Consider the following 27,906-nt stretch of genomic DNA (forward strand, 5'->3'; position numbering starts at 1 on the left):
ATTATCGAAAAGATAACATGGTTTAAATGATGAAATAAAAACCTTTTTTTATCGAACGATCTATTAAATGCTCAAAATATTTAGTTCACTTGCACAGATTATACTATTAGAAAGCGGGTCGAACACCTTCTTTACCAACACAACACCGATTCTCAATCTTTGAACAACTGAACCGGTTCCAATTTGACATTCTCATCCGGACAAGTGAACCTTCTGTTATTCTCGTCGACGTTTCTGCTCGGTACATGTGGATATCGTGTCGGTCGGTCTGAAGACGGTTGTATACTCAATTACGGTCGAGTGCCACGTTAAAGTCGCCTGCTAAGTGGGAACAAACCGAGAAAGGTTGCTTGATAGTGATAAAACAATGATAATCTATACGAACGAAGGAAATCCGTTTGGGCTGGAGTTATTGATTTTGGCGAAAGTGGCCAAGAAGGATGTGACCGTCAAAACTGTTAACCTCAATGGTGAGTGGATTGTGATGTTCTTCGAAATCTTATTTTGGGAAAGCCGTTCGCACTTTGGCCGAATAGAATTCGAGCGGAAGATTTATTAATAGATATAATCGAGCTAATGAACTGGTGTTTTTGTTATACGCTATGGAGGCGGGTCGCCGAAGACGCCCAATTGTGTGTTTTTATTTTCATATCTCAAACACTATCCGGAATTAAGCCGGAAAAAATTTCTGCTGCAATGGCCAGAGAATAGCTGCGAATTGCATCAGAATTCCTCTAGAAACAAGTGGCAGTTGGTTCTCATTCAATTTGTTTATTAAGAATTTGTTGCTCAGGTTGGTTTCTGTGTCAATTTGAGTCAACGAAAAACAAGTTCTTCCAATTCTAGAGAACTAATCCATATTACATGACTACCCTGACCTTAATTTCTGGTAATTGTCACACCGACTGAAAGACCATTAATTGCATAAGTGATAAGCGCACCAACGAATTGGTGACATCTTGGCAGCGAAAAATATCGCATTAACCCGAATAAGCGTTTGCAGGTGTTTGATGATTATCACCTAATTCTCTTTATAATTTATCACCAAAAGAGTAAGCTGAAATGTTCCCATCGATGCACACACAAGAAGTGAACCGCATTGAACTTCGTTAAGTTTTTAGTTTGAACCCATCTAAGAACTTCGAAGTGTTTACAGCCTTGCAAAGTATTATAGTTTACACGAATGTTGAAAAAGGAAGAGCTCTACTTGTGCTCTCCGACTTTAATGCCGGCTCTACATGTTTGGCACTTGTCGCAAACTCCAAACTTCCAGAAGCGTTTGCTTTTATTTTGGGGGCCAAAAAACGTCATCCACACTTTTACAAATACATCAGTTTTTTCTAAGCAGACAAACAAACTCCCTATAATTTGTCTAGAAATACGGCACGCTTGCAAACCTACTTAAGCAAACATTCAATTTCGTTGGAATTTACGATGGTGAGGTGGGAGGGTTGGCAAACGCACGGAACCGACAGACGACTTTGAGATCTTCTCCGTCCTCCGTTCAGAAGCGTGGTCGGCTCGTCTTGGTCCGTTACGCCTTTTGCTCTGTCAAAGGCCTGATTTGGATGCAGTCGTGAGGCTTTCAAATCACTATCCAGCATATCCAACCATCGTTGTTTTGGTCGTTTTCTATTAACTTTGATGTTCAAACCAATCTTGGCAAGTGAATTCTCGTTACCGCAAATTACGTGACTATACTTCGGAGAACCTTCTCTCACAATTTTTCCACAACGATGCAATCGTGATCATACCATGGAAGACGCCTCACTCGCAGTTTTTCCACGATCGGCGCAACCATGTCGCATATCGATCGCAGATATCCTCATTTCGGATGTAATCATGGCGTGTTATGCCACTGGTCCAACACAGCATTTTTGTATCCGCTACCAGTAGCTCTACCGAGTGGAACTCAAGCTTGATGGAAAAAACTTAAAGAAGGGTGAAACGCATCCAATATATAACTTACGCTATCTGTTTCATCGAAGAATCGTCGTAGAAGAGCCGCATAAAAGACCTGCTCCGGTGCAGTGTGAGAATTTGCTCATACAAAACATACTGCAATCTACTCAGTGTTTGTGTCGTTTGTTGAGTAACAGCTAACTGTAAAAAAATAAGGAGGATGCTCGTGCCAAAAATTGTAGCAATCTATGCTAAAATTAAGCAAAAATCGCAATCGAAACAACGAATTCAACATGTCGAGACAAATATTACTTTCACCAATATATCTCCAGTTAAAAGCTCTAAAGACATAACTCGGCCAGACATGAGCTACGCTTGTAGTTATGAAATGCGCACCTCATGCGAGCTAAAAGTTAGCGTCCCATCCCACCATCTGGAAAGACTTCTCCTTACACCGACTCAAACGATGTGTAAAATATTGTAAAACTTATCCACATTATCATTCCTTACTACGTAATATTTTCTCCCATATACTGTACATTCATATGTATCTAAAAGTACAGGCCTACTAAGTATAAGTAAATTTTGTATAAATTAGGAAACATGAATTGAGAAATATATAGTTCGTCAGAATTATCAAAGGTGAACACGACGTGTTTAATTCTTGTGGAGTTTAAGCAATTGCTGCTCTCAAAGTCGGTTAGCCTGGAGTTTGGCACTTTAGCTGCTCCGACTTTCCATAAAGGTAAGATAAAGAGGCTGGGATCAGAGGAACTATCAGTAGACTGGTAACATCACAGATGAACCGGTTTTTGGTCTCGATGCAAGAAATGATCGTAACCAGACCCAGATGTTAAGGTCCTTCCCAGAAAAAAATGAACCCGCTCAAAATCTGTCACTTGAATGCAAACGGCGTCGGTCAATGTAAACTGGTTGAGAAAGAAATCGACATTATGCTTATATCCGAAACGCATCTGACTCACAAAAATAATTTTCAATTTGATGGGTTCTTTCTTTCTTTCTTCTATGACCCTAAGCATGCGGAAGGGAAAAAGGTTGTGGCGGGACCGAAATATTCATCAGATCTCGCATTAAAGACTATCTTTTAGAAGATTAAAGAAAATATCACCTCCAAGCAACTGGAGTGGACTAGCGAAATGATAATCACCGCGATCTCCTGTCCTCCAAAGTTTAAATTGATTTCTCAAGTATTCGAAGACTTTTTAACACACTGAGGAACAAATTTCTTACCTTGCTCCCAAAGGAAGGCAGTTGTGGAACGTGCTAACAACGTTTCATCAACGCTTATTAACTCGGAGATCGACGAAAAATCCCAGACCTGATTGAGAGAGATTGGTGTCACTAAAATGCCAGCCACGAGTGTAACAATTGCGCTGACAAATTCGTAGGCTGACATAGCAAAAAAAATTATTGATAAAATTTGATTTTATTATTCTATATATTTACCTTAGAGAATCACACAACGACTATAGTGGTCATACAATTTTTCGACACCATTTTTATAGTATGATTTGTCTTTAGCCTCAAAATAGACCTCAGTTTCGGGGATTATCTCTTCATCGTCCCTAAATTTCTTTTCAGCGCGCATTCTCTTGAGGTCTGAGAACAGGAAAAAGCCTCTGCAGAATACGGATGTGGAAGCAATTCGAAACCCAAATTATGCAGTTTTGCCATCGCTTTCACTGATTTGTAATATTTTGCATTGTCTTGATGAAACAGCCTTCTTTTCCAAGCGGAGCCATTTTCCGCGATTTCATCCTTCAAAAGCTTCAATAACGCTAGTCGCTGTTCATGGTTTTTCTTGAATATTATACTATGCGCATCCCAAGATAGTGAAGCTATAGCTCTCCTAGCCGACTTTTGCGTCTTCGCACGATTTGGAATCGGTGCACCTCGGTACAGTCTGCTCAGATGAACCTCGTGCTGATTCTGGTGTGAAATAATGCTTGTCTATTTGTCATATTTCGAGGTATTCATTTAGGTTTTTTTTATGGAGAGCCTCTTTGGGACGGTTACTGCGTGTATCGTCTCCGGTGCTTATATTGTCTCATTTAAACTTAGCAAACTAGTTTTCAACGGTTGATTTTCCTGGTGCAAAGTGCGAATAATATTTATCAAGGTTCAACAGTATGTAAGTAAGCAATGCTTTATTGACACACGAAATTCCTTTTTATCCATTTTCTTCAAACTAACACAAATTGCTTCACTCAAAATACTCTATACCATAAACTAAAGTCCGACAGCTGTCAAATTTGAACACGTGTCTTTTGAAGTTTAAAGTGATCTAAAAATCATATGGATTTAATACTAATAGCGCCATTTGTTTATTAGCCCAAACAGGGTTTTTGCAAACCGACAAACGATATGCCAGGTGATTTCTGATGTAATTCTAAGCATTGATTTCGGTTTCCTAACCCTTTAGATGCCACAGGCATTTTATTTTTTTTTAAAATTCAGATTCAATCTGAGTTCGTATTACATGAGGCGGCCATTCCATTTTTGAACAAGTTGCTCGAGATCAACTTTGCTATGAGGCGCTAGAAAACTTCATTTGCATAAGGCAGTGTATAGAGCGTTTGACGTTGGATTTCTTGTTTGACAGTGTCCGTAACAAGAACAAAGGGGTGTGGTGAAAGAGCGCTTCCTTGATGAACACCGACAGAGACACGAAGCGGTTTTAATATGCCCACCACACTTCGACGTTTACTTTTCGGATCGTGGTAGAGCAATTTAACCCAGCGCACGAGTTCTTCTGATACTAGGTGCTGCAGCAGAGCATACTAGATGAGTTCGTGTGGCACATCGTGTGCGATTTCTCTAAATCCAGAAATGTAACGTAAAGGTTGAGATGTTTCTCAATTTGTTTCTCCATGGGTGCATTTCGTCAGCAGTTCCGCAGTACTTGAAAACCAGGCTTGATTCACAGTTATTTCGAAGAATACATTAAAAAATCATCATGGTTTAGGACGATAATTTGAACACTTCACACTGCTTCTTTTTGCATATGGAAACGGTGGTTCTTTCTTGCCAGTCAGATGGTTTTCTACCTTCCCCAATAACCCGATTGAAGAACTAACTGGGCCACATTTTTGTTTTGCAATTCCTCTATTTCCAGAGCTCAGATGCGATGTTGTCAGGTCTTGTTGCTTTCCTTGATTTCAGTCCTTTTGTTGGTTCCTTAACTTCGGTAGCATAAACAAGGGAGAATTACTCTCTACAGCAATGGTTGTGGAAGTGAAGGATGAATAAATTCTTTCGTTCAAATCTCAAAATATTCGCATCATTTATCCATCGTGGCTCGCCGATCGGTAAGCAAAGTACCGTTACACTGTATGCCAACGCAGGGGGATCTGTATCGGCTTTTGAAAAGTCGATACAGTTCTATCTCGCCGTCCCGAGTGGCCAGTTTTTCGTAAATACCTTTGTAATGCTCGGGTAACAGCAATCGCTTCTTTGCTTCCCGATTGGCCGCGGCGTGCCAGTGCGTTCCTCGTACTGTTTTATCGGTGAATTGAGTGTGGGAAGATGAGACAATCGCTTGATAAACCATGTATTCACGAGTACAAAATTGTGAGTATTCGCAAAATCGACTATACGCACGCCACTCTCATTACGTGCTCCAAACCCTTTTCCCCCAAGGCACCTCCTTCAGTTATAGCAGTTTTTACCGCGTCCGCGTTCTATGACGTAGCTTTTGGCACATACAGTATTGATTTTTTTATAGAGCATAAATATCAATGCGCCTTTTCCAAAAGGCTCTTGCGAGTTCCTCGGTCTTTCCAGTGAGAGTATCAATATTATATATCCTGCGGTGCCGACTGTGGTGAACGCCCTAGTATTTCTCCGAAGCTTCCAGAATTGAGTACAATGATTTAATAATTTAATAATAATAATAATAATCGTTGGCGCAATAATCCATATTGGATCAGGGCCTTGAAGTGTGTTAGAGTACTTCATTCAAGACCGTAACAGTTCACTACAGGATTACAGTACCCTGTAGGAGGCAATGTGGTCAGCATTACGCTCGCCCGAGATTATTACCTTGATTTAATTCAGATACTCATTCACAGCTGAGTCGACTGGTATCCGACGTCAAATCACGATACAAATTCCACTTCCACCAGTGAGATTTGATCCGCGACCTTCCGTACGACAGCCTTGTGCTGCATGCAATTTTGCTTGCCAAGAACCCAAGTTTCCAAGGAATACATAATGACTGACAGGATGATTATCTTGTATAGTGAGAGCTTTGATCTTATTTTGAGACATTTCGAGGGAAACAGTTTTTGTAAACTGAAATAAGCCCAGAATGAATGTGCACATTGCAGAAATTCCTAATGTTGTAGCAGGCCAAACGTATATAACTCACATTGCGGTTTATTTTTCTCAACTAAAAATGTATAATTCTTATCACATCGGTCAATATCTACCAAAAGGAAAACTCAATTACATGTAACACAGCCGATATGTTGTCTTTACCTAACAATAAACCAATTAGTAAATCAAAATTACACCGTGAAGATAATTGTCATTAATGAGGCAAAGGTGGACGCGAAATATCGCTTCTATTCCAAAAAAAAGTAATTGATAAGAAACGCAGATGAAGCACATCAACCTTAAATTTTAGGTCACTGCAATGGAAACAATAAATTTTACATGATCCATAAAGATAGATGCGGGATTTTTGAAGGTACCACAGAAAAATCAGATTTTTCGTTAAATTTGAAATTTAGTTTATGTAGTAGAAATCATTTTGGTCAAAGTGAGATTGATGCAAATTGGAGGTGATGAAGTTATTAGTGGAATTACAAAATATTGATATATCACATATAAAATAAATAAATGTTTATCGATTGCGCCATTTTGTTCGGTCATAGACAAGATCTAAATGGATTCATGAGGCTCCCAAATCACCATCTAGCGTATCAAGCTATTGTCGTTTCCGCCGGCCTTTTGATCATGGCCAATGCTCAGACCAATCTTAGTGAGTTAACATCAGTGCAAATTACATGTCCATCCCGTTGAAGGCGTTTCCCACACAATTTACCCACGATACGTGCAACCCCATATCGATCGAGGATATCCTCATTTCATATGTGATCATGTCGTCTTACGCCGCCAACGCAATATTTTCGTCTCCATTGTCGCGAGACGCCGTTGATTGTCTTTGATAATTGGAAACGATCTTGCTTACTTGCCTGGATGGTGTTATACCCTCCTTAGTAATCCGATTCAATAACTGACTGAACCACTGTGTTAGGTCCCACCTCTTGGCTTTTCAGAGCTCATTCACGTTGTCGTCAAATCCTGTTATTTTCTTCGATTTCATTCCTTTCATTGCTTCTTCAACTTCCGTGGCGCTGACAGGTGAAATTGCTCGTAATGTCAGCGATGTTTGTGGAAGCGAAGGATGAGCAAATCACGGCTCATCGGTCGGCAAGCAAAATGCCGCTCTTGTCATTAACGCAACCAAACTTGTGTTCGATATCCGCGTGCGCTGGTATCGCCTTTTGACAAGTCGATGCAGATTTTTTTCGCCGTCCAGAGCGTTCAGCTTATCAGAAAGATTGACAGTGTATTATCAACGAGAAACTTATGAGAGAGACGTTCGAGGTCCTTCATTTGGACATCGCAATTTCAAAACCAAGTATCTCGGTTGATGAATCGCTTACCAGGTTTAATGACCCGTGGATCGCGTTTTTAATTTGATTCTACGTTTTTCTAGTAGTGTGATATAAGTGATATAACTTTTTCTCTTTTCCCGCGAAATTACCACCATGGTGGGCCAGTGTGTTCTACTGTCGTTTCATCGGAGGCTTGATTCGCTAGACGGAAATCAATTATCGATGTTGAGGTAGGGAACGATTTTACAATCAGCGATGGTGATAAAATGGTGGCGTCTTATGAAAATATAGTCGATGTGCGTTTTGTTGTTTCCACTATAAAATGTAGGAATATCAGGCAGTCGTTTAATAAACATATATTGACAAATGCAAGGTCGTAAGTGTGGACAAAATCGACTGTACGCTCGTGACCCTCATTACGTGCCCCAAATCCTCCATATTTATATTATATTTTTTTCTTAAATCAATATCAATGATATAATGAATTCTTTAACACTCAATTTAGGAATCGAAAAAATCAATTTGACCCTTTATAGAAAGATAGTTGATATTGGAATTTAATTTAATGCCGCCTATTATTTCTGATTAGTCAATATTGTCTAATATTCGAAAGGGCCAACTGATAAGATAACCTAATTGGGAGCGTATTATACTTACCGGATTCATATATTAGAAGTACTGATTGATGTATGTGTCCTCCCAATATTGTTTAATGGACGGATAAAATGCATTTATCATGTTTCGTTTATCGGAAATGAAACATTGAGTTAACCTTTCTACTTATCTCTTCTATAGGGAGGGATAAAGTAAAAGGAAACCAAGATACTGGTTTGGCTACCTAACGGGAAGCATTTTGGAGTTAAATTTTATTGAATTAAATTCTAAAATATCCGAAAAATCACAATGACAAAGTTATAATAATTGATATAAACACGCTATTACACAGTTCAAAAAATAGATATAAATTAATAATAGACAACATAGAGAATGGAATGGTGCGATAGTTAAGCTTTTTCACCTTCGACTTTTAGATCTCGTTACCCCGGGTTTGAATCTCGGTCGTTAAGGACGTTTATGTTCCCTTTTGTACTGCTTGAAGAAAAATAAAGCGATCTGTTAAATACAACTCTCACCAACACTTTTTTGAATTTCCAAATACGACCAAGGTTTTATTTCGATTCATCTCGGGCTGGTATTTTACGGTGTCATATGCCACTTTGATTATACAGGTCTATAAAGTGTTTTTTGAAAAACTGTTTTGATAATTCTAACTGATGCGCTGAAACCAAAAATGAATTCCCCTTTGCCGTAGGGCGTCACGTTTTTTCACGAATTGGGTATCTATTTTTCCCAAGGGCATTATTCGAAAGAGATATACTCGTCAGTAGTGCATATACAAATATATGAAGCCATATTTATTATTTTAAAGATTTGTTTTTGAATGAAAAGAGCTTATGAAATTACTTTAAATCGTTGCTCTTCTCTGTGAGGCTTCTCTAATACATCTTCGTTTATCAATCTTCTTCCTCTTCTTCACCCTTTGTCCCATTCAGAAGCGCCGTCGGCTCGTCTTGATCGGTTACGCAATTTCGCTCTACCAAAGGCCTGATCTGGTTGCAGTCGCCAGACTTTCAAATCACCAGCCAGCGTATCAAGCCACTGTTATTTCCGCGGCCCTTTTGATCTTTTACCGTCGACTTCAATGTTCAGAACAATTTTGGCAAGTGGATTCCTGTTAGCGCGAATTACGTGACCATATCTTCGAGGGCGCTCGTTCCGGATCTTTTCCACGATCTTTGCAACCCCGTATCGGTCGCGGATATCCCCATTTCGGATGTGATCATGGCGTACTATGCCACTAATTGAAAGAAACATCTTCGTCCCTATTACTGCGAAGCGCCGTTCGCTGTCTTTTATAGGCAGCTAACATATTCCTGTGTCCGGATAGCTGAGTGGTAAGAGCACAAGGCTGTTGTACGGAAGATCGCGGTTCAAATCTCACTGGTGGCAGTGGGATTTGTATCGTGATTTGACGTCGGATACCAGTCGACTCAGCTGTAAATGAGTACCTGAGTCAAATCAGGGTAATAATCTCGAGCGAGCGTAATGCTGACCACATTGCCTCCTACAGTTTTCTGTAGTGTACCGTTACGGTCTTGAATGAAGTGCTCTAACACACTTCAAGGCCCTGATTCAATATGGATTGTTGTGCCAACGATTATTATTATTAACATATTCCTAAAAGGGAAGTATCAAATGAAAAGCCTTAATTAGTACTTTCTGAAGCAGGCATTAGTTCTGACATTAGTTGCAAATGGGAAGGGTGCGCGGGTTTGAAACGGGACCATTATTCCAAAAACCCGTTTTCAGAAACTACCCAATCCAAAAATCTAAGAAAAAATTATGGTAGTCCATGCACATGGGCTCTAGGCCTCAAAATACTATCTGCTACGATACCTAATCAAATAAAGTTAATAAAAGTGTATTTTTTTTATGTTGAAAATATACTGTGAACCCCCGATTGCCATCTTTTTCGGCCTCAGACATCAAATCGCATCACGGAGTCCCTGAAAATTGGCAAACCCAACAGCATATTAAGTGTATGGGCTACTAAAATAGAGAAGTTTATAGCCATTTTTACGGCCTTCGCGATCTATGTCGCAACTTTTGGCATCACACCATTGAGTTTTTTGTAGAGCACAAATATCAATGCGCCTTTTCCGAAGGACTCTTGCGAGATCCTTCGTCTTTTTTTAGCGTGCATTCACATATTTGAGACTAATTTGCTTTCATTCTAACGCCGTCCATGCACCAACAACCCTTATCCGTTTCTCGACAGGACCGGGGCCCGTCCTGCCTATGAGGTTCTGTCATGGTGTGAAACAATTGATCAGCTAGAAGTCTTTTGATATTCAATAAAGTATTTGAAATATACAGTGTCTTTAGAGAGAGATTTGAGATTATGAAATAGATTATAAACCTAGCTTACTGGCAAAGTTGAGTGTAGTAAGCATGATATGTGTACATGAAAACTCGCGTCTTTACCTGATTCTGCATTCAGTTTCATGTATCTCTATCATAATATCAAATATTAGAAAACTAGCTGAGTGATATTTCTCTTTTTTATTTACTTATTACAAGTGCTCATCAGAAAATGCGTTTCATGTTATAAAAATACTACAATATCGGTCAAGATCTCATGGCTTAGACAAGGGGTCAATGAGCTATATCTGAATTCGCATATTGTGAAGAATCCTGACGTCTAAAATTTTCATTTTCAACTCATCAAATTATATCTATAGAGTAATCTAGATAAACTCCATGTTGATGCTGTCGTGTGATGCTCGATGGATTGCAAGTGGAATGGGAGTATGATTCGGGGTACTTAAAGTCAATCATCAGGGAAAGTTGAAGTATCCCGTCCATATGTGCTTGCACACCTCTATGCTAGTTGGATTCGGAAATGAGGAACGGTTTTTCGAGCACTTCAATCTGTCTCACGTTATGTACAAAACTTCACGTCACGGAATTAGGAAGAAAAGGAAGGAAGAGAACACAAAAATAACTATTCTGCCCGGTTGATGTGTATACACTTGCACTCAAAAAAGCCGAAAGCAATTTTTCTGGATAGGTGAAAGAATATTAGGGACTGATTCCCTATCAGAGTCTACAAACACCCCAGTTCCCAACCCTATTCAGAACATTTCATCCGTTATAAAGCGAAAAACACACCATTATATACTCAATATTTACAACTTGAAAAAAATCATTAAATTGACCTGGTACATCCTTTAAAATAATAAGTCGGAGTACCGGAAGCTCGCGCTTCGTGTGTAAAGGTTTTGTGTTCATCTTATGTAAGAAACTTCAATGCACAATTGATATGTGATGATGACGTCATACAGGTTGTAGAATACACGAAATTCACAAAAAAATAGCAAAGTTTCACCCCCTATAACTTTGTTAATAATAGTTGGATTTTTTCAAACTTGACCAAATTGTACATTATGTTATTCTTTACACCCGTAGCAAATTTTGTACTTGGATTAACATAAGGGGGGTTGCCGGATAAATTTCTAAAATGTGGAAATATACTATTGCTAACTTTATTTGTGCAGATATTGGGACCGGATGTACTTTAAGGCCTAGATTTCTCTTTTTGGTGAGGCTTAAACGATCCTGAGAGCCCTTTGGTTCACATTTCCCCATAATCAAACTGGACCCTTCCATTCCTGGTAAACTCGTCCAGTAGGGTACCCTCAACTGTTCTGCTTATGGCCACAAAGCCCTTGTCAATTCCGCCGAAGAGTTCGAGTATTATTATAAGCCGTTAACGCACCTAATAGGAAAAGAGACAAGTTTTTTAATAGATTTTAAAAAATTATGGAAATATATGAAAATGTAAGTTATATACCTAATTAATATTTGGCTGGACATCCTTTTTGTAAAATTACAGCTCAACATCGTCGTTCCATCCTCCAGGATTTTCTTCCACTCCTGCCCGATCGCGGCCACAACTCGCCGCTTAATTATTTCCCATTCATTTTCTATTGGATTCAAATTTGGGCTTTAGACAGACCATGGTTCATATGGTCTCGTCTTCTAACTATTCCTGTATAAATCGCGACTTATGGCATGGCGCGTTTTCTTGCTGGAGAGTTAATTTTGAAAAAACTGACAACGGTAATCTTTCTAGGTATAGTAAAAGGTGCTCCGGCACCAAATTCCGATAGGCTATACTATTAAGTTCCCCTTAAATTGGACAATAAGTCCGACTTCATGTTTGCTGAAATAAACCCAGACTATAACACTACCACCACCAAATTTCACCGTCCTCCTGAAGTACCTGATATCTAACTCCTTCTGCCATCAGACCCGTATATGCTGGAATTCGATTCGTCACTTCAAATCGCGGAATCCCAAAGGAAGTAGAAGAGTCAATATGATTCCTGACGAACGCTAGCCGTTTTTTTTTTCGGTCACTATGTGTAACTTTTTGTTTTCAAACTTTGCATCCTCTGAGGTTATTTTTTAGACTTTCACAGTCGGCAAAATTTTCACAAACAGGGTGTGCTAATTAAAATGCCAGGCAAAAAGAGATCACGTAATTATTTTTAATCAAACAAATGAAAACCGAAAGTGAGAAATTTTGGAGTGGTTGACACTGTTTGAATATGTGACTTCTATATTAAAAAAAAAACTTATTACAATATGTTCCATTTGCCAAAAAATGAAACATACTAAATATTAACGAAGGTGCACTAATTAGTGTTCCAGCGGTGTATATGTGGTTGCGCAGTTACTCATGGAGAAACACCGTAAGAAGTATCGCCCTCTTTACATTGCCTTTCGAGATCTAGAGAAATCGTTTGACCGTGTGCCACACGAACTCATCTAGTATGCTTTACGACAACACTTAGTGGCAAAAGAACCGTGCGCTGGGTTTAATCTACCACGACCTGAAAAGTAAAGTTCGAAGTATGGCGGGTGTATCAAAACCGCTTCATGTCTCTGTTGATATTCACCAAGGAAGCGCCCTCTCATCACTCGTCTTGGTTTTTGTTATGGACACCGTCACACGGGACATCCAGCGTCCAGCGCCCTACACACTGCTTTATGCGGATGATGTTTTCCTAACATCTAATAGCAAAAATAATCTCAAGTAACTTGTCCAAAAATGGAATGATCGACTCATACAACACGTTCTCAGATTGAATCTAGACAAAACTGAATTTTTGGCGACCAATCCTCATGAAACAGGCACAATCACTGTCTGCGGCAGTGATGAGCGATTTAAATACCTCGGGTCAACGCTATCAGCCAATGGAGAATTGCATTATGAAATTACTTCACGCATTAACGTATCCTGGATGAAGCGAGGTTCCACAACTGGAGTTCTTTGTGATCGACGTATCAACAAACGTCTCAAATCTAAAATTTACCGCAATGTCGTCCGACTATTAAAGGCAATTGAACGGCGTCTTGCGGTAATGGAGACGAAGATGTTGCGTTTGATGACATCCGAAAAGAGGATATGCGCGATCGTTATGGGGTTACACCGATCGAAGTCGATGATAACCGACCAAAAGGCAGGCCGAAACAACGATGACTTAATACGCTGGATGGGGATTTAAAAGCCTCGATATTTCACCCAGATTAGGCTTTCGATAGAGTCAAATGGCGAAATCGATCACGACGAGCCCACCCCGCTTGTGAACGGGATAAAGGCTGAAGAAAAAGGAGAAGAAGATATTTTCACCTGAAATATACTAGCGCAATTTAAACACTTTATTTTATTACTTTAAAATATTAACTATTTTTATTTATTTAACTTAATCTAAATTATTTAAATTCAATTGAGGGTAGTTACCTCTCTCCTCCTGCTTGACTTCTCCAACTCCAACATCCAAAAACAATTTTCGATGTCATGGCCACCACGATTCACTTGCGTGCGTCCGACACGCAAGTTGCTCGTCCCGCCACAACACTCCACCCCCAACTGAAACCAAGGGGGGTTTCAGCGAGGAAAACACGGCCCTCTCAACACGGTTGCCCCAAATCAAAACGGACGCGTCATGCGCCACTCGCACTGGTCGCGGTTTCTGGCTGAACGAATGACCTTTGTCGAGCCAAGGAAACTTTTTTAACCGTGCCCCCGACGTTGAGGCTAAAATGGTGCCGACCTCGCTCGAGGACTACGAAAGGGCCTCATACAAGGATTCGTGATCCCTGCTCAGGCCACCGCGTGAACCTATCGATGATTGTGAGGCAATATCTGAAACCGTACGAGTCTCGAAAAGGGCCAATGATGTCGAGGTGGATTGTTTGAAAAGGCTTGGTGGACCGAGGAAACACTCCTACCTCTTTCCTCACGTGCTTTCTAGTTTTGCCCTGTCTGGCAAAAGACGTCCTTGTTCATGGACGACCAGAAATACTTTGCGAAATACACCATATCGTGAACGACGTGAAATACTTCCTTTCTGAAATCGGCCGGAATATATGGCTGCTCCCCTGTCTGAGGTCTCGTAGTATATATGCTAAGCCGAAGATAGGAAACTCCCTGAATATGCATTTGGAGTAGGTCCTCAAGCTCTGAAAAACTGCATTGTCTTTCTGCGCCTCAGCAATTGCCGGAAAATCAATAGTGGCGAGGATCTTCACTAGAACTAGGCTGATAAAGCTCAAGTGACGAAGTTGGCGAGGGGACGCTTTGTCGGGCTTATTTCAAAGAAAAAGTGACTGGCCTATGGTCCGTAAATAATGTGAACGGCAAGCTTCCAAGGGAATACCGGAAGAATTTAATTGCCATATACGCAACGAGTAACTCACGATCATAGTTCTGCGGTTCCGTTGAGCGGGATTCAACTGTTTGGAGAAGAAACTCAACGGCACTTTTTGGTGAAGAAGGGCACCTACGGCAATATCAGAGGCATCGACAAATACGGCTGGGGGCGCATCTTGCTCAGGAAATGCCAGAAGTGTAGCATCCACCAGCTGTTACTTGATGGTCTCAAACGTCTGGACAGCCTCTGGGAACAACAAGCAGACGGGAGTTTTTAGTCTTCGGCCCAGAGAAGAAGGCGTTAAGGATCAATTGATGGTAGGCAAAAAACGACGATAGAAGTTTAACATGCCCAAGAACCTTCAGAGATTCTTAACAGCTTTTGGAAGCGGGAAGCTCGAAATCACTTGCACCTTGACTTCGTCCAGATGGATACGTTCAGGGGTAATCAGGTGGCAGATGAATTTCATCTGTATAATTGTAGGAATTTGTACTTTTCAGGAGGAGACGTTGGAAAATGCACTCGAGGTACTCTAAACGCTGGGACTCAGAGGAAGACGCGACCAGGCCATCATCCAAATATACGAAACATAAGTTGATGTTTCGCAGCACAGATTTGCGCTGCGCTGCACAGTCCAAAAGTTATCCTAGTTAAAAAAAAAAGTGTGCATATTGCGGTTTTCGGAATATTTTCGCCTTCGTTTTGCCTTGGCTAAGTCCAAGGTCGAGAAAAAAAGTCACTTAACGAGGTTATGCAGAAAGTCGTGGATATGTTTGGTGGTGTACAGGTCTGGAATCTTCTGAGCATCTACACGTCTGTAGTCGCCACAGGTTCTCCGTTGGCCATTTGATTTAGGGTCCATGTGAAGTGGCGAAACCCAACAACTGTCTGAAGGTCTGCAAATATCCTGCCTAAGAAGTTATTCAAACTCTTTCCGCGCAATTGCAAGCTTCTGCGGTGGTAATCGAAAAAAATTTAAAGCCAGTAGTGTTAATGTGGTGCTGAACATGATGTTACTTAACGGGCTCAGAGAGACTACGCTCGGAAGTGCGTGAATACGTGGGTCAACAACGTATTCAAAAACGATGGAAAAAATGCTGGTTGAGAGGAGTGGGCTCCTATGCCAAAATGGCGGCACTCGTGCGGTCGCAGTAGTTCCTGAAGACTTCGTTACCGGAAACGAACAACCGTAGAGAAAAAACTCGAAAGTGGAATAAGTAAAATTCGAGAACCAAAGACGCGAAAAAGCTGGTTAGAAGCAATAGGTTCTGCGCCGTCTTTTGCGGCGTTCTCTTGTTTTATGAAAACAGAAAGAGGTAGTGTCGACTCTTGTGATCTGACGTTTATTAAGGTTTTTGTGAAAAAAAAACCTTATTAGAATCAAGTCGAGGTATGTCTCTCGGTCTGTCTGTCACGCACGATTTATTCGAAACGGCTAGACTGATTATCACGATAGTTGGTGAGAGCATGTGGTCTGCTGTTCCGTTTACATACAGCAAACGGAGCCATTTCCTGTTAAGTTTAAGGGGGGGGCTATCCATACATGTGAATGGAGGATGCAATTTTTTTTTCAGAGAATGTGGCCATGTGGAGTATCAAATGATAGGGCTCAAAAAATACTTTTCGAAACTGGTCCCATATTTGATATCGGGTGAAACGTTGGGGAGTGTCGGGAGGTCTCGTTCTCAGAACCTACCCAACCGAAGAATTTGTCACAGTGGTGTATCTAAATGAAATCTAGGACTCAAAATACATCCCATTACGATAATTAGCATATTTTAAAAATTTAGCCAGAAACCCCTCTTAAATTCATGCTATAAGTACAAAATTTAGGGGAATAATACAAGGTATAACTCTGAAAAGTTCGAAGGAAATCCAACTATTATTAACAAAGTTATAGAAGGTGAAACTTTTAAATTTTATGTGAATTTCGTGCATTCTAAAGCGTGTATGATGTCATCATAACATATCAATTCGCCAATACCACAACAAAGTGAGCTCACGTGAATGGGAGGTCGCAGGAAATTCGTTTTAGTTTTTTAATTATTTATATATCAATATCAACTACTCGAGACAGACGTATGTATATATTTATATATAAAACCAGCGGTATTCAATATACGTACTTCACGTGTACATATGATTACTTTTATGCACGAAGTAGTGTACGATCAATTTATATACATGCATATAGAATACAGTATTCGGTAATAGACAATGTCTATACATCTGTAATAGTTACGTATTCCTCGTAGTTTGAAAAAAATTTGAAGGAATATTTTGGGATTTTACCCATACAAGAATGGAAAAACGTGCGTAGAAAGTTTCTCACATAAAATTAACACGAAACTTTTATAAACGAAGCGCCAGGTTCCGCGGGTGGGTATTGCAATAACGGTGGCGGAGTCTCCTGACAATGCGAATAGCCGACACTTTCAATTTTCTCGTTCGGCACCTGTTAAACAGCGAACGAACGAGCTGCTCTCGGTCACACAGGTAATGGGATCTGAGAATTTTGTTTTTCTTTCTTCAGCCACTCGTTTGCGTTCTTTAGCTTTCTCTTCTTGTGAAAATAGGCGCTACCGACAGTTAGGTCTTGATTAAAGGATGTTTCTTGATTGAGTCTGTCCTTCCGGAGCCTTATTAATCCAAAATTGGCACTGGCGAAGGTGACTCATCCAGTGAGAGGGCGCTTGTAGTCCTGCAGATTCGCCGTTGCTCAATGGACTACCACGTTTCCTACTTTCAGCGAAACCAAAAACACGCAGTTGATTTTCTCTCGGATGAAGTTGTTGATTAAGCGATTTGAGTAAATAAAAATAAAACAAAAGTCGAACGAAAGGAAAAGATAATTGAAAAACTATTTTGTTTTTATTTTTACCTGATTTTACTTTATTCAGAATTAGAAAATTATTCGTTTCAGGGTCACCAATTGTAAATTAAATTATTTATTTTATTATTCTTAAATATTAATTTGTTTTTATTTTTATTTATTTAAATTAATTTAAATTATTTTAATCGAATTGAGGGGAGTGACTTCTCCTCCTCCTTGACTTCTCGAACTCCAACTGACATCGAAAAATAATTTCCGCTGTCAAAAATTGTTTTTCAAGGTCATAGTCGTCACGATTCATACTTGCATGCATCCAAAACGGAAGTTGCTCGTTCCATCATACTAGTACGCTTACCCATTGCTTCAAAGTATTTTTCTACTTGGACAAATGAATTCTGCGGCCGCTCCCTTCACTCTTAGGGAGCCGCCGGTATACCAGATAATCATTTGCTGGTTTAAGCTATTCTGCTCTGTTTCTTTATCGATCCGGTGTTTTTCTGTTTTGTAAATTTTTATTCGCGTATGCTTTTCGAGACTTTTCATAAGCTTTTACAAAAGGTTGTTCTAACTTCTGGTATGTATGAAACACGTAAGGTCGTGTCGAAAGGAGCCCTCCACCTTCCGAGGCAACCTAACACAAAAGTGTATCGACAGGACACTCAGCGGGACGGCACTTAGGAGTTAGCGGCCCTACAAAGACAACTTTCGACACTTTTGTGGTTTTTTAGATAGCTCTGCTCTGGTTGTTGACCATAGTCTATTCTCATTTTACCACATTTACACCCACTACAGGTTCAATTAACTTCAAAAGTGAATTCTTCTTTGATCTATAACAGTTTTGCCATGAGCTTCATGCCGATTAATACCAAAACGAAACATTTAATCATTAGTTCTAGCAGAACAGTGCGTTGTGATAATAGCCTATCTGCATTGCAATCACGTACCTCCTAGTAAAACCGTGCTTACTATCCCTGCCACCCTTTCACCAATATTCTAATTTCGTTCCGGAGCTACAAGTTGGACTGTTAGCAACTCTATTTCATTCCATCTAAGAAGTAACTAACGACATATTATGGTGCAAGTATTAAACTGCTTCTAGATATATGTTTTTTTATAAAAGTATAGAAAAAAATCATTTCCAACTTCTTTTATTCATTTGAAATAATTATCATAAGACTTATTTTTGCTTTTCCGCTTGTGTTATATATTATACTTGGAAGTCTTGCAGTACTGATGAAGGTAACAAGTGGTTCCCGAAATATCGGTATTTGCGAGTATAATATGTAACAATAGCGGAAAAACAAAAACAAGTCGTAATTATTTGAAATAATTTTATCGCTAGAAACATCGCGACATTACACTTGGGTTCTTTTATTTATTTGCAGATCCTGCGATCAAAATTATTAAACAATTACCAATATTGGAACTTGATTCTGGCACTCAAATCTTCTCAACAGCAGCAGCTGCGAAATATTTACTATCAAAAGAAACCAATGATCTTGTTCAAGATGAAGTATAGCCTCTGGTTTTCCCACTAAAATAAACAACCTATAAATTAGAATTTGCCTTTGTAGTGGTTAGAGTGGACAACAACCCTGTTGGGTCCTGCCTTAGCACATAATATGGGGGTAGGACACCGGGCTGATCCAAACGCACGGCCCATACTGAATGCGCTCATCTGCAAATTAGATGAAACGTTGAAAAAAACACCCTATCTCACTGGCGTAAGTTTATTCAAATTTCAAACGCGGAAAACACTAATTAAATTATTTTCAGGATAAACCTACAGCCGCAGACTACGCTGTGTGGAGTCTTCTTGCCCCCGATGGAACTCTGAAAGGCGCTACAAATGTCGATAATGTTTTAGTTTGGTTTAGAAAACTAGCTGCAGCTGCCGAAGTCAAATCAGCATTAGAACAGCAACCGTTAAATACTTTGACATTTTCATCGTTGCAGCAGTCTAATCAGTTTGGGGGTCTTCACCACATAGTCCTTCCACTAGTCGGTGGTAATTCACCGAATATATTACCAGACTCACCATCACACATTATTGAGACCGTTACAAATGAAGAGCTGGAGACAGCCAGAAATCACTTCGTCCCTGCAACGCCCCGTCAAATCAAACAAGATAAAACCATTCTACCCAAGAAAGGTGACAAGAACGTCCTCATTACATCTGCTCTGCCATACGTTAACAACGTACCGCACTTGGGTAATATTATTGGAAGCACATTGTCTGCTGATATTTTCGCAAGATATTCACGACTCTGTGGGAATAATACATTGTATATTTGCGGTACGGATGAGTATGGAACGGCTACAGAAAACAAAGCTCTGGCGGAAAATCTGACACCACAGCAAATTTGTGACAAGTACTTCGAAATTCATAACGGAATTTACCGCTGGTTCGGTATTGGATTCGATTACTTTGGCCGAACATCAACAAAAGAGCAGACTGAGTGAGTACTAGTATCAATTTTCAAAAGATTTAATTGTATAGGTTCCCTTTAATTTTGTTTAATTTCATCAAAATTATCAATTTTTTTCATGCCTACGAATGAGAAAAGAGGGCATAAGAGATCAGTTGATAATGTATATGTTATTGTTTTAGACTGCATTTACTAATAGTAAAAAACTCGTTTAAAACCAGCCTTACTTATATTTCAGAATCACTCAGGACATTTTCAAAAAAATCTATGCCAGCGGCTTTATTGAAACTGAGTCAGTGGAGCAGTTACTCTGCCAGCAATGTGATAGATACTTGGCAGATCGTTTTGTGGAAGGAACATGCCCCCATCCGGGTTGTGGTTATGAGGATGCTCGTGGTGATCAATGTGATAAATGTGGCAAACTTGTAAATGCCACCGAACTAATCCGACCGAGGTGTAAAGTATGCAACACTGCACCCGTCCTCCGAAGTTCAGAGCAACTATTTTTGAATTTGCCGAAAATTGAACCGAGATTACGTGAATGGGCGGACAAGGTGGATCACGGGTGGACGAATAACGCTCGTGTGATCGCAAGATCGTGGTTGAAAGAGGGTTTGAAGCCAAGATGCATTACCCGTGACCTGAAATGGGGAATTCCAGTTCCGCTGAAAGGGTTTGAAAGTAAAGTTTTTTACGTATGGTTCGACGCACCTATTGGATATATATCAATCACCAGACGTTACACTAAAGATTACTTGGAATGGTGGCAGCCAAAGGAGGGTGTTGATGTCACACTCTATCAATTTATGGGTAAAGATAATGTCCCTTTCCATTCTGTCATGTTTCCCTCTACGCTGTTGGCTCTGGACAATGGTTCAACTATGGTGTCACATATTATGGCCACGGAATATTTAAATTACGAGGACGGTAAATTCAGCAAAAGTAGAGGAATTGGAGTGTTCGGAAATGACGCACAGGTAATTGTTTTCAGCTTCTTTCAATTTTTACAAATATGCAAGAAAACATTTTTCATACGTACTTTCAAAGTTAAAACCAGATAATCGGAAAGAACGATGTCTGGTGAAATTTAAATTTTTGTAAAGAGGCTTTCACCAGTTGTGCAAGCTGTGACCGAGAGTTGTCATGTACCGACGATGTTAATACATAATTATGTTTACCCCACAATCATCTACATTTTGGGTTATCCTAGTGTCTCCAGCGGCCACTAACCAGAAAGTATAAAAATTGTTTCTTAGAGAAGAAACATATGCTTTGAAATAGAGATTTGATCTCATTGGTGCGCTGAATCTTTTTCTATTCTCAATAACAAAATTATGATTTTTGAAAACAACCTCTGCCTATTACTTTGCAAAGCAATTTGTTCCTGAAATATCGGTCCATTTGTTAATAATTTTTTTGCTGAAATATCGACAATAGAACTTTGCGCAGACACGACTCCATTAAGGGGGTAATTCCGGGTGAAGGCCGTTTTTTCGGCTTTCTTTAGAAATTTTTTGTGAAGAACTGGAGAAAGATACAAATACGAATTTTTCACCATAAATTTATTAATTTCTTGAGTGTGCATAGTAATTTTTTCGGCCCGATCACATAGTTCGTTATTGAAATACAGAGCAATTTATACACCCATCTCTAAAAAAAGGTGTTTTCTGCTGCCACGCTAGAAGGCGCTACGATCATCTTAGAGAAAAAAAGTAAACGGCATTTTAATGTACAGACTTAACTACAGTCCGCAAACTAGGATTATTAGAAAACATTAAAAACTAAATTTTTGGTGCCTTGTTAAACTTTTTTTTTGAATTTTGGCGTTTTTTTACGGCTTCTTCAATGAATAAAAAAAAACTCTTAAATGAATCGCAATTATCCTAGTTTGCGGACCGTAGAAATATATTCTGAATAAGTCGTGAAAATTTCAAAGAATTTGGTTGGATAGATTTTGGGCTATGGTGGCAGACGAGTTTCAACATGCGGTTTCGAGAAAAACGCAAAGGTAGAATGCGATTTTTAGCCATAAAACCTTAACTGACCGTTAATCTGCTATACCTAGTTCATAAACCTTAGGTTTCTTGAAGAAAGATATGTACGTCCTTGGCTTCAACTCTTATCCTTTTAACGAAGGCATTCGAACGTCATTCGGACCGATAAATACGAGCTTTATTACGGCAATCGACATAAATCTGGCATGTGACTTATCACGTGTTGAACACTATAATTTCCGAATGACTCCGAATATCAAAAAATCACTTTGCCCATATATTCTATACTATATCTAGCTATAATTGATGCGCAAATCCGACACACGGAATGACCCCCTTAAGTAATATACCAAGGGATTAAAAAAATATTTTAAAAAATTCTCTTTACCAATTGCTAAAATCGTGTGTACTTCATTAGATAATCAAATGAAGAAGTTACAATTAAATTTTCACGTCGATCAGATGAAAACACTTCTACTGCACGCCAATTTTGAAATTTTGATTTCACTCTGCTATCCTACCATCATAGAATTGCCCTTCCACAGCCATATTTTGCTCTTGTATTTCTTTTCTGGGTGCTGTAATGTTGCGCCGAGACTTCGCCATATTGAAAGGTGAGTGTTTTGTTGCTTAAATGGGGGTTTCTTCTTAGGAGTTACTTCAGAGAAACTAACTTTAAAAATATTTCTAAGTGGTTTTTCTACAGCTCGCTATTTATTATGAATATAGGGATGTTTTAGAGTATTTTAAGTCAATGAAAAAAGTCAACAAAATAAAAAATTCCGAACAGATATAACCTATTAAAAGAATTATGACTATTTCGGCGATTTTTTTTTGGTTATATCACATTCAATTCCGCACCATTTGGAACAAGCGTCATCAAAATTGGATTCAAATGTTCCTACCAATGGAATCAAAAAGAAATTGAGTTCATCTAGCAAAACGAACAATGAAAGATATTGTGGCGCGGCAGGATTCGCGGCATTCGAAATTTATTTCGAATGTTGCGATGACGCCACCGACGCTCTCCATTCAGTTTAGACCTCGCCACAGGAGTGGAGAGCGGAGTGCCATGACTTGACGGCAGGACGCCAAAGAAAAGAATAGGGAGTCTTCTGTCTTCGAGATTCGCTATTGCGGCAATTAATATTAATTTAATTTCATGTTGTATATAATCAAGTGCTAAATATAATTTAATATCATAAAAAGATAAAGTAGTTAGCTCTTACAGTGGTGACCCCGACGTGCTCTGCATTCGAAATAAATTTTGATGCCGCGAATCCTGCCGCGCCACAATATAACGACAAATAAAACTTTTAAAAGTAGTTTTGAAAGTACAGGAGTTCTTGACTGCGTGAAAAGATACCTGAGTCCTGGGTGAATATACTAAGCAGAAGCCAACTTAGAAAATCTTGTGACTAGTTTTTCCTATATCTGCTACTTAATTCATAATTTATCAAATTTGAATGAATGCCCAAAAAGACACCATTGCCTTAAAAATCTGTAAGTCCATTTATCAAAAGTTGAAGATAATTTGTGCAGATGTGTAATCTCTAAAAAGTGTACAGATATGTCATTACCTGGGTACATTTTTATAAGCCTCATGTACCCGTTCTAAGATACTATAAAAGAATTCAAACCGAAGCGACCGCACATCTCTTAAATGGAAAAGATCCTCGTGTAAAAATGGGTTTTGCCAGAAGGACAAAATGTGAAGGAAAAAAGAAGCAGCCGACTATCGTCATTTTGCCCAAAAGCGAAAAGAAATATTCAGATACTGACCGAAAATAAGCGAGGAATATGCCCACGAACAGTGACAAAATGAAATGAAATGTCCAACCGTACATTTAATGAACCAAATGAGGGCGAGAGGTGTACAGACATGGTTTGAAGTCTTTACTTTCGGCAATCGCCTGACTTTCTGCCAGAAGCTCTAAACCTTGACTTCGCTGATTATAACGCCAGTGGATGCCCCCGCCCCTCCCTCAATGTTTCACTTTTCCATTGCACTTCCGCCTTCTGATCACATCGCCCATGGCCTGTGCGCTAACGAGTTTTTTGTTAGAAATAGTATCAGACAAGCGAATCCTGATCTAGCGCTGCTAATGGATCGAGCGACATCCAGTTCAGTGCCACCATTGACGCTTCGATGCTCTACGCATCAGTACAGATAGGGACAATGCGGTGACCCGTCAGACTGAGAACCTTGCTTTTCTTGGTGTTTATTTTCAAAGTACTTCGATCCTACGGTAAGGTGTTTCCTGCGAAACAGTTTTTGTAATCTAAAGTAGGCTCTGCCAGCAACCGTGCATCGATTTCGTCGTCATAACTGTTATCGGACTTTAGAGGATGGTGACTGTTACATAGTTGGAGTAAAGCATCTTTGGTTAGGACCGATGGTTTTCTCCACGTATGTGGCTACCCAGTCTAGCAAGATAATGGATATCATACAGATGGTACTTAACAACAAAATACCTCTATCTCTCTGATCATCCCAAACCTTAAGCATATCCTAATGAACCGTTTGGTATGGGTAGTCGCCTACATACTTAACCAGTTCGGCCATAATTACATCGACTCCTAGGGGCTTATGACGAATTGCACGAACAGTTTCCTCCACGTTTGGCGGTAGCGGCATTTGTCAGTTGTCTTCAATTGATGGGACCTAGAACTCGCCAATATTTTGCTTGTTGAGCAGGTCATCAAAATACTGAAACTAGATTGCCCTCATTGTCTCGACAAAATCTTAGCATCTGTACTTGAGATGGTCAAAAATGGAACATGCTATCAATGGTGCATCTGCTTAATTTCCTCTTTGTTGTAATTCATCTAAATTTTCATAGTGATTCGACATAAACCCCAAACAAACGCAAAAAAGTCGGGAAACAGGAAGCTTAGCGAAATTAGTTCTTATATAAGCATATTCAAGTGGACATTTGTACTTAGCTCGTAATGTTTATGTATTTAGTTTGTCAAACCATTCCGTTTAGTATGATACTGGCATATAAGGTTTTAGAAGCAAGAAAATTCACAAAGGTTGCAACTTTAACCTATTATAACTCTGTTAGTAGTAGTACGATTTGCACCAAAATTGCTAGAATCACATTCTATAGTACAGACTACATTGTTGTAACTACTGTAATGCTTCTAGGTCTGTCAATTTCTAGAAAATATTTTTACAATAAATATGGTAATATATTATTATTAAGTTTAATTGGTATTAGTATAAGGAATATTTTGGGGCCAAAATACCATGGGCATGGGCCACCATATTTCGGATTTCGGATGCCTGGACTGGGTAGTTTCTGGGAACACGGGACCTAAAAGTAACTGAATTTTTTTTTACTCCCGCACTTCTTCCTTTTGCAACCAATTTCAAAACTAATATCGATTTCATGAAGTACCAATCGATTCCCTACATGACTGTAGTCAATGAAAAAAGATTTTACACCCCCCTCTCTATGTGAACCCTCCGTTCCTTAAACTCAACGTGGAATCATATTCGCAGGTTCCACCTTTTTACCAAATTTTATGTCAATAGTTTCTGAGATAACAGACGAACAGACAGATAGACAAAAACCCGGCTTTAATAAGATTTTCTGTTACACGAAAACCCAAAATAATATAAACGTTTATTACCTAGCTTGCTTTTTAGTATTCTTAACTTAAAAACAGAACGAAACTTATTTTTTCCCAAATATTCTTCTAGGACACAGGTATTCCATCAGACATTTGGCGATTCTACCTCGCATCTGCACGACCAGAAAATCAAGACTCTAACTTCAGTTGGAATGATTTGGCTGCACGCAACAACTCGGAATTGCTAAACAATCTGGGTAATTTCGTTAATCGGTCGCTCATGTTCTGTGAGAAGAACTTCGCATCAACCATACCACCTATGAAATTGGTAGAAGATGACTTGCTCCTACTCGCTCTCGTTAATCGTGAAATTAAAGGGTATGTTACATCAATGGATAAGGCCAGACTCCGGGACGGCATTCGGCATATTCTCGCTATTTCACGACATGGCAATCAGTATATGCAATCACAACAACCGTGGGTACTATTCAAGGGCACAGACGATCAAAAGGCAAGAGCTGGTACGATAACTGGTATTTTGTGTAATTTGGGTGCTTTGCTGTCCTTGTTGGTATTCCCATACATGCCTGAAGTCGCTCGAAATATGTTTGATCAACTGCAATCAAAGCATAGATATATTGATCCTGAGTAAGTTTTTGAAATTACTTTGTATTTCGTTTTTTCCTTAATTGTTATTTCCTCAATATTCCAGCCAACCGTTCGCTGCCACTCTGCTCCCGGCTGGTCACAAGATTGGCAAACCTCTTCCTCTCTTCACAAAACTTGAACAATCCCGAATTGACGAATTACGTAAGAAATACGGAGGTGCCCAAGATAACGGTGGGGCTAAAAAAGCAGATGACAAAAAAGTATTCTCAACTATAAATGAAGCCGAAGAGGCAATCAAAGTCCAGGGAGATAAAGTACGCGCTCTGAAATCTAGTGGCGCAGACAAATCGGTGTGGCAACCAGAGGTGGCTGTTCTCCTTGATTACAAAAAGCAACTGGAAGTAATGCAGAAAAAACAAATTAATGGGGAAGTACCGAACCAATTAGACACAACTGACGCAATCAAAGCCTTGGAGAAACGAATCGCGGATCAGGTAGCACTTTTAAATTAGACTTGCATATCGTGTGATCACTATCTTTGTTTTTACAGGGCAATAAGGTACGCCTATTGAAGGGCTCCTCCGGACCTGATGTTTGGAAACCAGAAGTCGAAATATTGTTAAAACTAAAGAAAGAATTAAGCACATTAACCGGCGCACCAGAGCCCGCAAGCGGAAAGAGCAAGAAAAAATCATGATACTCTATTTCGTTTGTTTCGACTCTGTTCAGGCCAAACTATTGATGAAATTTTTCATTAAAGACTCCTTAACTGAAAGTCCTTTTTTTCTACAATGTTTTTCATACAAACTTCGCATTTATGTTCAAAGTCATTTCGAAAACGGAAACGGTAGTTTGACATTCGTTATTTTACGATTTGCGTTCTATTTGCAGTATTTGATTGTGTTTTGTTCTCGGACGTGTATTTTATACATTATATAGTAAATTATTATCAAATAACTTAATAATATTAATAAAATATGAGAAAGCTGTGTATTTCTCAGTACAGTAACCTATTGCAGTCACATACAATCCGCGCTTCGAACAATATGAATTTTCGCGAATAACGTTGAATACATTTTATAATGCAGTGTGTGTAAGTTTAATAATGGAAACAAACGCAAATTCCTAGTAAAATCGGTGAAATATTACGAATACTGCAGCAAAGGATGTAAAAATATAATTTATTGAATACCACCATAACAAATGTTTTTCTTTACATGAGGCCTACAGTGATCATGCTCGAGTTAGTTGGTGAAGGTTGTAGCTTCAATGTTTACCAGTTAACAAATTGTACTTCATACTTTTGTTGCGAAAAGGTGTCAAATTAAATAATAATAACCGTTGGCGCAACAATCAATTTGGATCAGGGCCTTGAAGTGTGTTAGAGCACTTCATTCAAGACCGTAAGGGTACACTACAGTACAATGTAGGAGGCAATGTGGTCAGCACTGCGTTCGCCCGAGACTATTACCCTGATTTGTAAACCACACAAATAAAATTTAAAATTAATCACTAAGGTGCCCGTAATCGTCGGCGGACAACGAAAAAGAGAATAAAACCTTAAGCAACAACATTCGCAAGGAAATTGAGGTAAAACCCATCGGCAGATTTCAGTCCGCGTTGGCGTAGTAA

At 39.3% G+C, this 27,906-nt stretch overlaps 1 protein-coding gene across 1 annotated transcript; it reads left to right on the forward strand.

Annotated features, from left to right (window-relative positions):
• The first annotated feature begins 210 nt into the window (after positions 1–210).
• On the forward strand, positions 211–27,045 carry LOC119650770 (methionine--tRNA ligase, cytoplasmic). Its single transcript, XM_038053877.1, has 8 exons — positions 211–470; positions 19,049–19,176; positions 19,238–19,387; positions 19,440–20,122; positions 20,331–21,069; positions 25,796–26,313; positions 26,378–26,768; positions 26,825–27,045. The coding sequence occupies exons 1-8, from the start codon at positions 368–370 to the stop codon at positions 26,969–26,971; spliced, it is 2,859 nt and encodes a 952-aa protein (XP_037909805.1). The 5' UTR covers positions 211–367; the 3' UTR covers positions 26,972–27,045.
• Positions 27,046–27,906: the final 861 nt, after the last annotated feature.

Source organism: Hermetia illucens, chromosome 1 (assembly GCF_905115235.1).
Source record: "Hermetia illucens chromosome 1, iHerIll2.2.curated.20191125, whole genome shotgun sequence".
NCBI classification, from domain to species: Eukaryota; Metazoa; Arthropoda; class Insecta; order Diptera; family Stratiomyidae; genus Hermetia; species Hermetia illucens.

What these genes read in the sequence shown, in the direction of transcription:
- LOC119650770 (XM_038053877.1), top strand. Translation starts at nt 368, where the DNA reads ATGATAATCTATACGAACGAAGGAAATCCGTTTGGGCTGGAGTTATTG. An exon ending in CAAAACTGTTAACCTCAATG is followed by an intron (nt 471 to 19,048) that starts GTGAGTGGATTG and finishes ATTTATTTGCAG; the next exon opens with ATCCTGCGATCAAAATTATT. An exon ending in AAACACCCTATCTCACTGGC is followed by an intron (nt 19,388 to 19,439) that starts GTAAGTTTATTC and finishes AATTATTTTCAG; the next exon opens with GATAAACCTACAGCCGCAGA.